Consider the following 12,534-nt stretch of genomic DNA (forward strand, 5'->3'; position numbering starts at 1 on the left):
CCCAAGCCTTGTTGATTCTAACCCCAGAATGTCCCACAAATCCTCTACTCCTCTCCATCCCATTGTCCTGCCCTGGTCTGGCCTGGGCCACCAATAAAGGTCTCCTAACTGGGCCTGAGAATTTTTCCTTTCTCCCCTTTAATCCATTCTTTGCAAAGAAGCCAGATGGCCTGACAGAGGCCATCTCTTCCTGGTCTCCCTCCCCGTTGAAAGTGCCCTCCTGACGTGAAGTCGCCCCACTGTCCAGATGCTCCTCTCTCCCCTACCCATGACTCAACCCTCTCTTTCCTCGGCCACAGCTCCAATCAACATTTCTGGGTGGACACTCACTTCCTCTGCTGCCCACTCAGTTTCCCAGCTGACTGGTGGACATCTGCCTGTAGAGATGCCTGGGCAACCCCAACCGAATGCGTTCCACATCTACATCCAAACTCCTGACTGTTGCCCTCCCGGCCCCCTCCCTCTCTGCCCACTCCTGACTGCTGCCCTCCCAAACCCTTCCCTCCCTCTCGAGAGCCCCATCCTTAGGCCTCCTCGTTACATGGTCTCCACCTGCCAACACCAGCTTTGCCATTCTCCTCTCCCTCAGCTCCACAGGCCATCATCCGGTCCTCCCCACCTCCTGCTCCCAACACCACCAGCTTGGTTCTCCTTTCCAAGCGCTGAGCACAGGGCGCTGGAGAGCACACGCTGAGACTGAGAATGAGCTGCCGTTTGCCTCAGCCGTTCACTCATCCAACAGTGATTTATTGAACACCAGGGACCAGGCATGGTGCACAGTGGCTGAGATGCAGCGCTGAACAAGAGATGAGCCCCCTGCCCTGGCTGGACTCAGATCCCAACAGGGGTAAACAGCCAGTCACTTCAGAAACCAAATCTCTGGTCCGTCAGAGTGCCACAGGAAAGTTACACTGAGCAAGGGCAGGCAGTGCCAGGCAGGGGTGCCACCGCACAGGGTGAGGGGGAGTCCCCCCTCACTGGAGAGGGAGGCATGATCCTAGTGGGCTGAGGTCAACCACCAGGGCCAAATGGAACACAGCTCACACTCTCAGGAAGACATCCCAAATCAAAATCCAGGGACTTTGTTGTTGTTTTTTTTTAATTAGAGATGGAGTTTCACCATATTGGTCATGCTGGTCTTGAACTCCTGACCTCAGGTGATCCACCTGCCTCTGCCTCCCAAAGTGCTGGGATTACAAGTGTGAACCACCACACCCAGCCAGGACCTTGTTTCTTAACCTTTAAACTGGAAACACTTCTTGCTACGAGGATGGGGCATGGGGCATGGAGCATGGGGCTCGGTGTTTGGGGAAACAGAGTGGGTGTCTTTTGCTGAACAGACTTTTGTTTTCTTAAGTTTTGAACTACATGAATATGTTTCCTTTTTTGAAAGGAAAAAATGAAATAGGAAAGAATTTTAAGTCTTTTGGAAAGAATTAATCATTTTCAGGGAACTACTTCCCTACAGGGGGACTGTTTTCACATCTGCCAACTTCTGCTGAAAGACTGCAGATGGAGAGAAGTGAGAGTTGTAACCCTGAAGATGGCATTCACCAGCCTGCCAGTGCCAACGCCACCATGCTGGCATGTGAGTATGGCACACCCTGGGCTAACAATCACCACAGTGAGACTGGCCTCCTCTTTCGGGAGGGGAGACTCAGGAAGGTGAAAATCAGGACATCTGCCAGGAGCTGACAAATCCCTCTGGGACTCTCATACCTCAGAGACTCTCCAGTTTGGCTATTGCTAAATGTGGACTAGCCCCACCACTGATCTGAATATTCTTGTCAATCATTGCTAAAGACTTACTAAAGACTGGTCCACAAGATGAGATTTAGCTGCACTGGTTCAAGCCTGGCTCCCCTGCTGTCTTTTCCGGTGAAGCTGGGCCAAGAGGGTTTTACCAAGTGGGCTCCATGGTGGTGGAGGTGGTGGGGAGACAGCTGGCTCTATATGCGGCAGAGGCCTGAATAAACAAGGGTCTGAGAGGGCTCAAGATACTCTGACTTAATCCTCAATGTGGCCAGCCCTAGCAGAAAGGGGGTTGTTTGGGGTATGGCCCAGCAGGGCGTGATGTGATCAGGGAGAAGCAGGAAATGGGTTACTGTCCTCTAACTATTCCATATATCACAAAGCCACTGACTACAGTCTCCACAGATGCGGGCTGCCAGTCCGATGAGAGACTCAAAGAATGAGACAGCCCTGTTCCTAGTTTCAGCCAGTGTGTGTCATGTCCAGGCCCCAAAAGGGCGACACCAGCTCAGGTGACCACCCTCCAGAACCTGGCACAGGTGCCAGTGGGTTTCCTATGGAGGCAGCTCATTCATAACACGTAACAAACCTTTTGTTCCTGTGAGGAGAATGTATTTTAAACTGGGGAAGAGTCATAATTCTGGGATGTTCCACATGTTGTCAGCTTTAACGTTCTACAGTCACAGGACCTCTCCTCTGTGAGGAGAAGCCCTGGCATGTGTGCTTGTGGAGGGTCCCTCCCCCTATTAGCAGGAATGTGGTGGGCCTGTGCTAGCTTTATGATTTGGATTGTGTCCTGCACAGACTGGGACAGTGCACGAAGTGTCTTCTTCATGAGGTGGTAATCAAAAGGTATAGTGATACAAGAGGATTCTGGAGGCCAGGCATGGAAGCTCATGCCTGTAACGCCAGCACTTTGGCAGGCTGAGGCAGCTGGATCGCTTGAGGTCAGGAGTTCGAGACCGGCCTGGCTAACATGGTGAAACCTTGTACCTACTAAAAGTACAAAAATTAGCCAAGTATGGTGGTGGATTCCTGTAATCCCAGCTACTGGGAAGGCTGAGGCAGGAGAACTGCTTGAACCCGGGAGGTGGAGGTTCCAGTGAGCTGAGATCCTGCCACTGTCACTCCAGCCTGGACAACAGAGCAAGACTTTATCTCAAAGAAACAAAAGGATTCTGAGTATAACAATCTCAGTATAGCCAGAGGGTGACTCTGGTTCTCCTAAAATCCTGTCCTTACTTGCCACTCACCACATCCCCAGATCTGTAGGGCCAGCCCTTTTCTACCTACCTATGACCCCTCACCAGCAAGGGAAGGCCACGGGACCTCAGAAGCCTGTGGTGCTAAGGATGAAGACTCTAGTGAGAAGGGGCTCAGCCCTAGTGAGGAGGTTCTGGGAAGCAGGACACTCCCTTGGGAGCGTCCGTGTGAGAGGTAAAGGTCCAAGTGGCTTGGGCATGCTGACTTCCTGCTGAGGAACGCAGGGCCCCTCACATCTGCAGTGGCTGTGTGTGCATCAGAGAGCGGCATGGCTGCACATGTGAGAACTGAGTCAACAGGAATCCCATCCCCATTCCATGTCAAACAGTCTTCCCCAGACACAAAGGTTCTGGGATCTGAGGCTTCCCTCTTCTAAGGCTCAAAATGGGTTCTGTTTCCAGATGTGCTCATCTTTGCTTGCCTTAAGGACTCAATTTCAACCCAATCCTTGACCCTCAGACAAACTGGGACAGGTTGGGAACTTTAATGTTGAGATCGCCAATGTTGATGTTCCGAGGAATCTCAGGCAGGTTGATGTTTTTCACTGCAGACACGGCCCGTGCAGGGGCTGCTGAAAGGCCACCCTGAGAAGAAATGAGAGGTGAGTTTCAGACAATTCTCAGTGTTATCTGCTTAATGCTAAAAAAAAAAAAAAAAAAAAAAAAAAAAAAAAGCAAAAACCAAAACAAGCAAACAAAATAACAGGTGAGGGATTCCTAGAAAAATTCCAAACTGAGCACATACAACAGAAGTTTTAATTTCCCCCCTTATTCCTCAAAAGTAGCCAACAAAACAATCTTGAGGTTAGATGGGGTTTGGCGCAGGGATGCAAGGCCTGCAGTCCCACCAGACACCCGCTCCTCAGAGGTGGGTGTGGCCCAAGCAGTTTCACAGCACCAGCATCTCACAGTGCCTGGTGCATGGTGGGTGCTCAATAAATGCTGAAATCATCTCAGGTGGTTTGTCAGGGGCACTTTTTGCAAGAGACTGAAGACTCTTATTGAAAAGTGTAGTCACAGGGAAATTCTTAAAAGGAAAAGGAAAGTCACAGCTCTCGGGCAACTGCTTGCAAACTAATGTGAGATGAAGAGAGCTGGCTTTGGACATGTCATGTGGCAACAAGCTGGGAGTCAGTAACATGCAGAAGGGAGGGGTCACAGATACAGAAGGGCTGGTGACAAAGTGCAAAGAGTACGGACATCTATAGCCAACCCCATCTGCCAGGCTCACCCCGACGTGGGGAGAAGGGGAAAGGTGGATGAAGACTGTCACAATCCTTCTTCCCCTATTGCTTTCTTTCCGGATACCAACTCCGATTCCGCCCTCACCCAGCAAGTCTCCATTCCTTCTCATTTCTAACCCCCTTGCCTCTGACTCACTTACTATTCCTGGAATCTTCCCAGCCTACATTTCTGAAAGAACTATAGCTGCCACAATAGCTGTGGTCTGGAAAAGCTTCTTCAGCAGGACTGCCAGTCCTCACAGAAAGAAGAATTCCTGGTTTCGCAAGATCAAGTTCCGTTATACAAGGCAAAGAAGCTCTTTAAGACACTCAGATAATTAGAGGTAATTTGGTCAGCTATTTCTGCATGTGAAAGTATACATGTGTAACCTCTGCACCCTGGTAAGGATAAGGAAGGGATGGAGAGACTTCAGAGGGAAGGGACAGAATTCATGTGAACATCTGTACCAAAACCAGCACCATGTGGGGGTGGACTGGGGTATGCTATTTCCAAACCTAGCCCAGACTCTACTGTTGTTTTTTATAAGGCTAACTGGAAATAAGGACACTGGCAACTCTGAGGTCTGAAAGACACCAAGAGAAATGGCTGCTGGGAGATGAGACTCACAGAGCACAGAAACTAGGAAACCACACTGCAATAGAAGGAGAGGGCTCTGGGTCCCTCCAGGGAGCCAGTGGCTTGGAAAGGAGGAATTACAAACCACAAACATGGGCTATAGCCCCCAGGCCAGAAGCTGTGTACCTTCCCCTGCCATCTGGCTTTTCCATTCACTCTTCTACCCTGGAAGTCTGAGGTTTCAAACCTTGTTACCTGTTCAATTTTCAAGGCTGGTTGACCTTCAAATCCATCAGTTTCAATGGACTCAAGGAAGAAAGAAGATGAGTATAAAACATTTCCTGAGGTTTCACAGCAACACAAACCAACACATATACACACTCCTGCTTTTGCCCAGGTTTTCTCTAACCAGCCAGGGCTAGAGCACAGCTGCTTGCTCACCTCGGATTTCTCCAGCCTGTTTTGAGCTTCAATCTGAGCCACAATTTCATTCATGTTTGTTTCCAACACCATCCCACCCATCACCACCTCCTGGAGGATGTAGTGCACCTAAAGGGGAAGCAGAAACCAGAAGAGTCAGGAAAGTCTGTGGTGGTCAGGGTGTAGCCCACAAGGTTTCCTTGTCCTGTAGCAGCAGAGTGGTCAGACATGACACCAGGGCCTGATTCACAACTCAGACACTCAAGCCAACCTGCTCATCCACCTCTTCAGGGATACCACGAGGGGTCCCTCCCAGGTCTTGACACATCACAACATGAATCTCTGCCCTCAGCAGCGATAGAAGTAGATGCCTGGCTACACTCAAGGCAGTGAGGTGGTAGCATGAGCACAGGCTTCAAAGTCACACAGCTCTTCTTTTTTTTTTTTTTTTTTTTTTTGAGACGGAGTTTCGCTCTTGTTACCCAGGCTGGAGTGCAATGGCGCGATCTCGGCTCACCGCAACCTCCGCCTCCTGGGTTCAGGCAATTCTCCTGCCTCAGCCTCCTGAGTAGCTGGGATTATAGGCACGCGCCACCATGCCCAGCTAATTTTTTGTATTTTTAGTAGAGACGGGGTTTCACCATGTTGACCAGGTTGGTCTCGATCTCTTGACCTTGTGATCCACCCGCCTCGGCCTCCTAAAGTGCTGGGATTACAGGCTTGAGCCACCGCGCCCGGCACACAGCTCTTCTTTAAATTCCGGCTCTGCTACCTGCTAGCTGGGTGGCCCTGGGCAAATTATCTTTGAAGTGCTTCAGCTTCCTTCCAGGATTTGCAGTGAGGGCTGGATGAGATAAATGTGTGTAGAGCACCTAGCCTGGTACCCAGGACACACTGTGAAGTAAGAAATGATGGCTTTCACTATTAATATCACCATCTACACTGACTGTCATTAAGTAGTAGGTCCAGCTATGACAGAATAATCCCTATCCAAGCAGTTGAAATGAACGGATCCCACCTTCCACAAGGCAGATCCTCCAGCCTGTGCTCCATTGGAGGGATGTGATCAGAGCAAGATAGAGCCCAATTCCTTTGCACCCATCCTCACCTCATTTTTTGCCACTTAGATTAGAAAGCAAATTCAGCACAAACACCTTTCCAAGCACGAGGCTCACATTTGGGCTCAGGTTCCATCCAGCTAGTAGTCAAACAAAGCTGAATCGCAGTGTATCAGTGTGTTCGGTCAAGTTGGTAAGATAGCAAGTACAACCTTCTATTATTAACTAATTGCCAAATGATCAGGACAGTCCTAGGGGAGGTCAGAGAAGAAAGGGAACAGTGGCTAGAGAGATGAGAGAGCTTCACAGAGACAGTGGAAGGGCTGAAGCTGGGCTCTGACCTGAGAGAAGCAGGGAAAAAAAATTCAGATAGAAGGCATTGGAAGGAGCAGTTCAGCTGGCGTACGGGTAGGTATGTGGAGCTCCTGGATCTGGCTGGGATGGCAACTTTATTTTTGTAAGAGAGAGGCTAAGACAAGGCTGAGAACATAGTTTGGGTCTGGAACAGGGCTTCTCAGCCCGGGTGCTAGTGACATTTGGGGCCAGATAATCCTCTGCTGTGGGGCTATGCTGTCACTGTGACCTGTTCACTAGCATCCCTGGTCTCTACTCATTAGGTGCTAGTGGCACTCCTCCACCTCGGCCATCAAAAATGTCTCCAGCAGTGTCATATGTGTTTCTCGGGCAGACTCACCCCAGCGGAGAACCACTGGTCTAGGGTCTAGAGGCAACCTGCAGTCGACTGTAAGCAATGGAGAGTGAAGAAGAAAGATACGTCTGCATGTCTGGGACTTGTGCACTTCTGGCATCTGAAGTCCTCTAGCATCGGCTTGGCTCCCTGTATTTTACCCTCAGTAAGTGCAAGGACTTCTAATCTTGAGGACACAGTGAAATAAATCACATGTATTCCTTGTATGTGTGCCCACACAGCCTTATCAACCACTGTTCTGTCTACATACACACACACACTCTCATGAGGCATTTTCACATTTTATATAATATGAATTATTCATATTAGCTATATTCAAATGAAGATTTAATGGTAAAAGTCTCATATTTAGATAATTTACAAAATGTTAAAAAAGACTGGTTTTAAAATTATTCCCTGGGGAAATTCCACTGTTTATATTTCCCCATCAAGAAATAGGACTCTGAAAACAGTATGGTGGTTCCTCAAAAAATTAAAAACAGAATTACCATATGGTCTAGCAATTCCATTATTGGTATACACTCAAAAGAACTGAAAGTAAGGACTTGAAGAGAATGTGCACACCCATGTTCATCGCAGAATTATTCACAACAGCCAAAAGGTGGATGCAGCCCCACTGTCCATGAACAGACGAATGGATCAACACAATGTGCCGCATAAATGCAACGGAATATTATGCAGCCTTAAAAAGGAAAGGAATTTTTTTTTGTTTTCATCTGAATTAAGACGCTGTAAAAGGGAAGGGAATTCTGGCACACGCTGCAACACAAATGAACCCTGAAGATACTATGATAAGTGAAACGACTCACACACAAAAGGATGAAGACTGTGTGATTTCACTCCTGGGAGGCACCCAGAGTAGTCAAATTCAGAGAGTAACTGGACTGGGGCTGCGGTGGCAGGGGAAGATGCTGTTCCAGCACGGAGGTGCTGTTTTGCAAGATGAAGAGCTCCGGAGACAGACGGCGGTGACCACCGCACAACAGTGTGGACACAGAATTGTGAGCTTAAAAACAGGGAAGACGGTAAACTATATGTCACATATTTTACCACAATTTAATCAAAAAGGAGAGAAATAGTCCTCCATACCTGCACTTTATTTATTTATTTTTTTTGAGACAGAGTCTCTCTCTGTCGCCAGGCTGGAGTGCAGTGGCACAATTTCAGCTGACTGCAATCTCCACCTCTTGGGTTCAAGTGATTCTCCTGCCTCAGCCTCCCAAGTAGCTAGGATTACAGGCACACACCACCACCATGCTCGGCTAATTTTTTTTTATTTTTAGTAGAGACGGGGTTTCACCATGTTAGCCAGATGGTCCTGATCTCCTGACCTCACGATCGGCCCACCTTGGCTTCCCAAAGTGCTGGGATTACAGGAGTGAGCCACTGCACCCGGCCTGCCTTCACTTTATGTATGAAGAAACTGATACATTTTATATATGAGGAAAAGGAAATAAAAGGATCCCAATGTCATGTGTATTAGTAGCAGAATGGTGTTGATTCCAGAGCTCATGTTCTACCCTTTACATCATACTTCCTCAGAATCCCAAACTATGTCTTCCATTCTATTCATCCCTGACCCCTAGTCCATATGAAATCATAAAACTTGCCTTTGGTGTGTCAAGCTCTTGTATTAATTCTTTCATGCTTTATGTCCAAGGCCTAGAACAATGCCCAGAGTAGGCGTGCTGAATGAATGAAAGGCTTTTCATAGATCTGAGTAGCATATTCCTTGGGCTTTAGGGACTTGGAAGATGAGGCCAGGTGTGGTGGCTCATGCCTATAATTCCAGCACTTTGGGAGGCCGAGGCGGGTGGATCACGAGGTCAAGAGATTGAGACCATCCTGGTCAACATGGTGAAACCCCGTCTCTGCTAAAAGTACAAAAAACTAGCCCGGCGTGGTGGTGCGTGCCTGTAGTCCCAGCTACTCGGGCGGCTGAGGCAGAAGAATTACTTGAACGCAGGAGGTGGAGGTTGCGGGTGAGCCGAGATCGTGCCATTGCACTCCAGCTTGGGTAACAACAGCGAAACTCCATCTCAAAAAAAAAAAAAAAAAAAAAAAAAAAAAAAGGGACTTCGAAGATGGACAACAGTGTGGTGGTGGGGGCTTTATGGAGAAGGTGTAGTAAAAGGTCTAATATAAGATGTCATAAAGACTAGAGTCTGATTAACAGAAAAAGTCAGTTAAAACTTCTACTTAACACTGCACCATAAAGTTGGCGTTTTCAAATGCTGTTCAAAATGTGTTCCAAATGCAAAAGGAATAAATAAAAATGCAAACTCCATTTTTGTTATAACTAGAGGATATCCAAAATCCAAACCCTCAAACAGGTAGAAATGCTGTCAAAAGCAGGGAGCTCAGGCAGGGACTCCTTCGCTTCACAGAAGGAAAAGAAGAAAGAATGCTACAGAGAGAGGACACAGAAGCTAGAGATATCAGAAACATCTGCAAAAATATGTACTTCCTGTGGGTGAAGGCCACACTCTGGTACCAAATTAATTCCTTGTTTTAAGAAGGCAGGAACGTCCCTGGACCTGAAGTAGAGGCGAAATGAGAAATCGCACCAGCTACATTTGCCTCACACTCTGTGGCAGTGGAGAAGACATCCTTTGCATGTGGAGATGCTAAGAGACAGCTTGCCTATCTCGATTGGCTGGCTAGAGACAAAGGGTAAATGAACTCACCCAGAACCCCAAGGCAAGGCAACAACCGCAGCCAGCCCAGAACACATTCTTGGTAGCTCCCCCAACAAGCATCCTGTAAACAGCTGGTCCCTGAAAAACCTGCCTATTTTAAAGATGCATATACGGCCGGGCATGGTGGCTCAAGCCTGTAATCCCAGCACTTTGGGAGGTCGAGGCGGGCGGATCACAAGGTCAAGAGATCGAGACCATCCTGGTCAACATGGTGAAACCCCGTCTCTACTAAAAATACAAAAAAATTAGCTGGGCGTGGTGGCGCGTGCCTGTAATCCCAGCTACTCAGGAGGCTGAGGCAGGAGAATTGCCTGAACCCAGGAGGCGGAGGTTGCGGTGAGCCGAGACCACGACATTGCACTCCAGCCTGGGTAACAAAAGTAAAACTCCGTCTCAATAAATAAATAAATAAATAAAGATGCATACACAAAAAACTTCAAAAGGATCTATATAAATATACGAGAAAAAATTAGGAAAGAAATAGGAAAACCAAATGGCAGGCTAAGACCAAAGACTGGAAAAAGGGCTCCATAGACTAGATAAAGTGGTAATACAGTATTTCACACAACAACCAAAACAGAAAACTTGATAAAATAGTTGCATCATGAAATGAGAGCTCAAAGCTGAAATGCAAGAGCTTTGGCAGACTCAGGGAGACAAGAAGAGAAGACAAGCTGTATACAAGCAGAACTGAGGAAAGAAGTGAAAGGAAAAATACTGTTACAGAAATGAAGGTGAAACTGGAAGAAGTGAAGGGAGAAGAGACAGTAGTGTGCTAAAAACACACTAGGAAGAAAAGGGGAGATACAGGAAAAAATAAATGAAACCCCAAAGGGCTAAAAGGAATAGAGAGGAAACAGTTACAGAAGACAGGAAAGAAGTGCAGTATTTGCATAAAAGAAAACTTGTAACACGAATGCGAAAAATATGTAAAGATATGTTCATAAAGATAGAATCCAAGATGTTTCTGAACTATAAGAGGACTGGGGTCTACATATTGAAAGGTCACACGGTATCCCAGGGAAAACAAATTCAGAACAGGCAGTACCAAGAGACACCTTTAGGTTAAGATTTCCTGGTTTCTGCAACCAGGCAAAAAGATCAAATCACTTAAAAGAGGGGCAAAATCATGAAAATGTCCACATTAATATTTAATGCTAACAGAAAAAAGGAACAATGTTGATGAAATTCTCAAGGACAGAAGTGTGACTCAAGGACTTTAACCCCAGTCAACTGTCCAGCAAGGGTAACAGAATGGGGACCATTGTTCCCAAGTATTTATTTTTATTTTTTTTGAGACAGGAGCTTTGCTCTTTCTCCCAGGCTGGAGCGCAATGGCGTGACCTCGGCTCACCACAACCTCCGCCTCCTGGGTTCAAGTGATTCTTTTGCCTCAGTCTCCAAAGTAGTCAGGATTACAGACATGCACCACCACGACTGGCTAATTTTCTACTTTTAGAGACAGGGTTTCTGTCACAAAAATACTTGACCACACCTGGCCAAGTATTTCTTAAGGAACCTACAAAAGGAAGCACTTGTGCCATCCAAGAGGTGACTGGAAAACCTATGGCGGGGCCAGGCGCGGTGGCTCATGCCTGTAATCCCAGAACTTTGGGAGATCAAGGTTGGTGGATCACTTGCGGTCAAGAGTTCAAGACCAGGCTGGCCAACATGGTGACACCTTGTCTCTACTAAAAATACAAAAATTAACTGGATAGCAGTGGCGTGTGCCTATAATACCAGCTACTTGGGAGGCTGAGACAGTAGAACTGCCTGAACCCAGGAGCAGGTTGCAGTGAGCCGAGATCGTGCCACTGCACTCCAGCCTGGGTAACAAGAATGAAATTGTCTTAAAAAACAAACAAACAAACAAAAAAACAAAAACAAAAAAAAAACTATGGCAGAAGTCTTATGGTGAGCAAGGAAACTACTTAACTCTAGGTCTAAGACTAAAATAGGATTAGGGTAACAAAAGAGCATAAATATTACATGCTTTGACAATGTAGAAAACTTCGGCTAGCAAAAACTAGGAAGAGATGAGGGGAAAAAAGGAGGGAAGTAGAATACAAACACTGATTACCTTACCCTCAGCAACAGAGAGTCCATCGACAGCATTTAAAACTGATAACTAAAGTAATAAAGATATGGTTAATCTGATTTTTACTGTTACTTTTTCTGTAAAGGTCCAAACCTATCATCATTTGCTATAAACAAAATTTTGAGAGCCAGTAAACTTTTCACTAGGGCCAAAAAAACCCTCTTCTTTTTCTTTTTCTTTTTTTTTTTTGAGACAGGGTTTTGCTCTGTCACATAGGCTGGAGTGCAGGGGCATGATTATAGCTCACTGCAGCCCACAGCCTTGAACTCCTGGGCTCCAGCAATCCTCCTGCCTCAGCCTCCTGAGTAACTGGGCCCACAGGCATGTGCCAACATGCCCAGCTTTTTTTTTTTTTTTTTTTTTTTTAAGTGGAGATGAGGTCTTGCTATGTTGCTCAGGTTGGTCTTGAGTGCTGAGCTCAAGGGATCCTCCCACTGCAGGTTCCCAAAATGTTGGGATTACAGGTGTGAGACAGTGTGCGCAGCCCAGAAGGATCTCTTCTGCTGAGTAGAGTTCTATGCCATTAAAATGTTGCAAAAAACTCACCTGGAAGGCATCATCTACAATTTCCAGTTTCTCTGAAGTTATATGTCAGTCAGACTGCAGTAAGTACAGAGAACCTAGATTTTCAGGATCCCTCTACCTGCACTCTTCCATAGTTATCTTGCCCAAACCTAATTCAACTTCATTTCCTTTTTAAAGTAATTTGTCCTTCCAAAGTATTCCTCTTAGTTTT

The 12,534-nt window shown here is 46.8% G+C and overlaps 1 protein-coding gene across 2 annotated transcripts in view; it reads right to left on the reverse strand.

The window, feature by feature from the left end:
- Positions 1–726: 726 nt before the first annotated feature.
- The window catches only part of AP3S2 (adaptor related protein complex 3 subunit sigma 2), a 67,460-nt gene continuing 55,652 nt past the window's right edge, over positions 727–12,534 (reverse strand). The window contains exons 5-6 of one of the 2 annotated variants that reach the window (XM_010349722.3): positions 5,256–5,363; positions 727–3,599 (exon numbers count right to left, since the gene is read on the reverse strand). In XM_010349722.3, coding sequence (XP_010348024.1) covers positions 3,471–3,599; positions 5,256–5,363 — 237 coding nt within the window. In that variant the 3' untranslated portion in view covers positions 727–3,470. The remainder of the gene's footprint in view (positions 3,600–5,255; positions 5,364–12,534) is intronic. The other variant, XM_010349726.3, reaches the window with a different exon arrangement.

The sequence above is a fragment of the Saimiri boliviensis genome, chromosome 5 (assembly GCF_048565385.1).
Source record: "Saimiri boliviensis isolate mSaiBol1 chromosome 5, mSaiBol1.pri, whole genome shotgun sequence".
NCBI lineage: Eukaryota > Metazoa > Chordata > Mammalia > Primates > Cebidae > Saimiri > Saimiri boliviensis.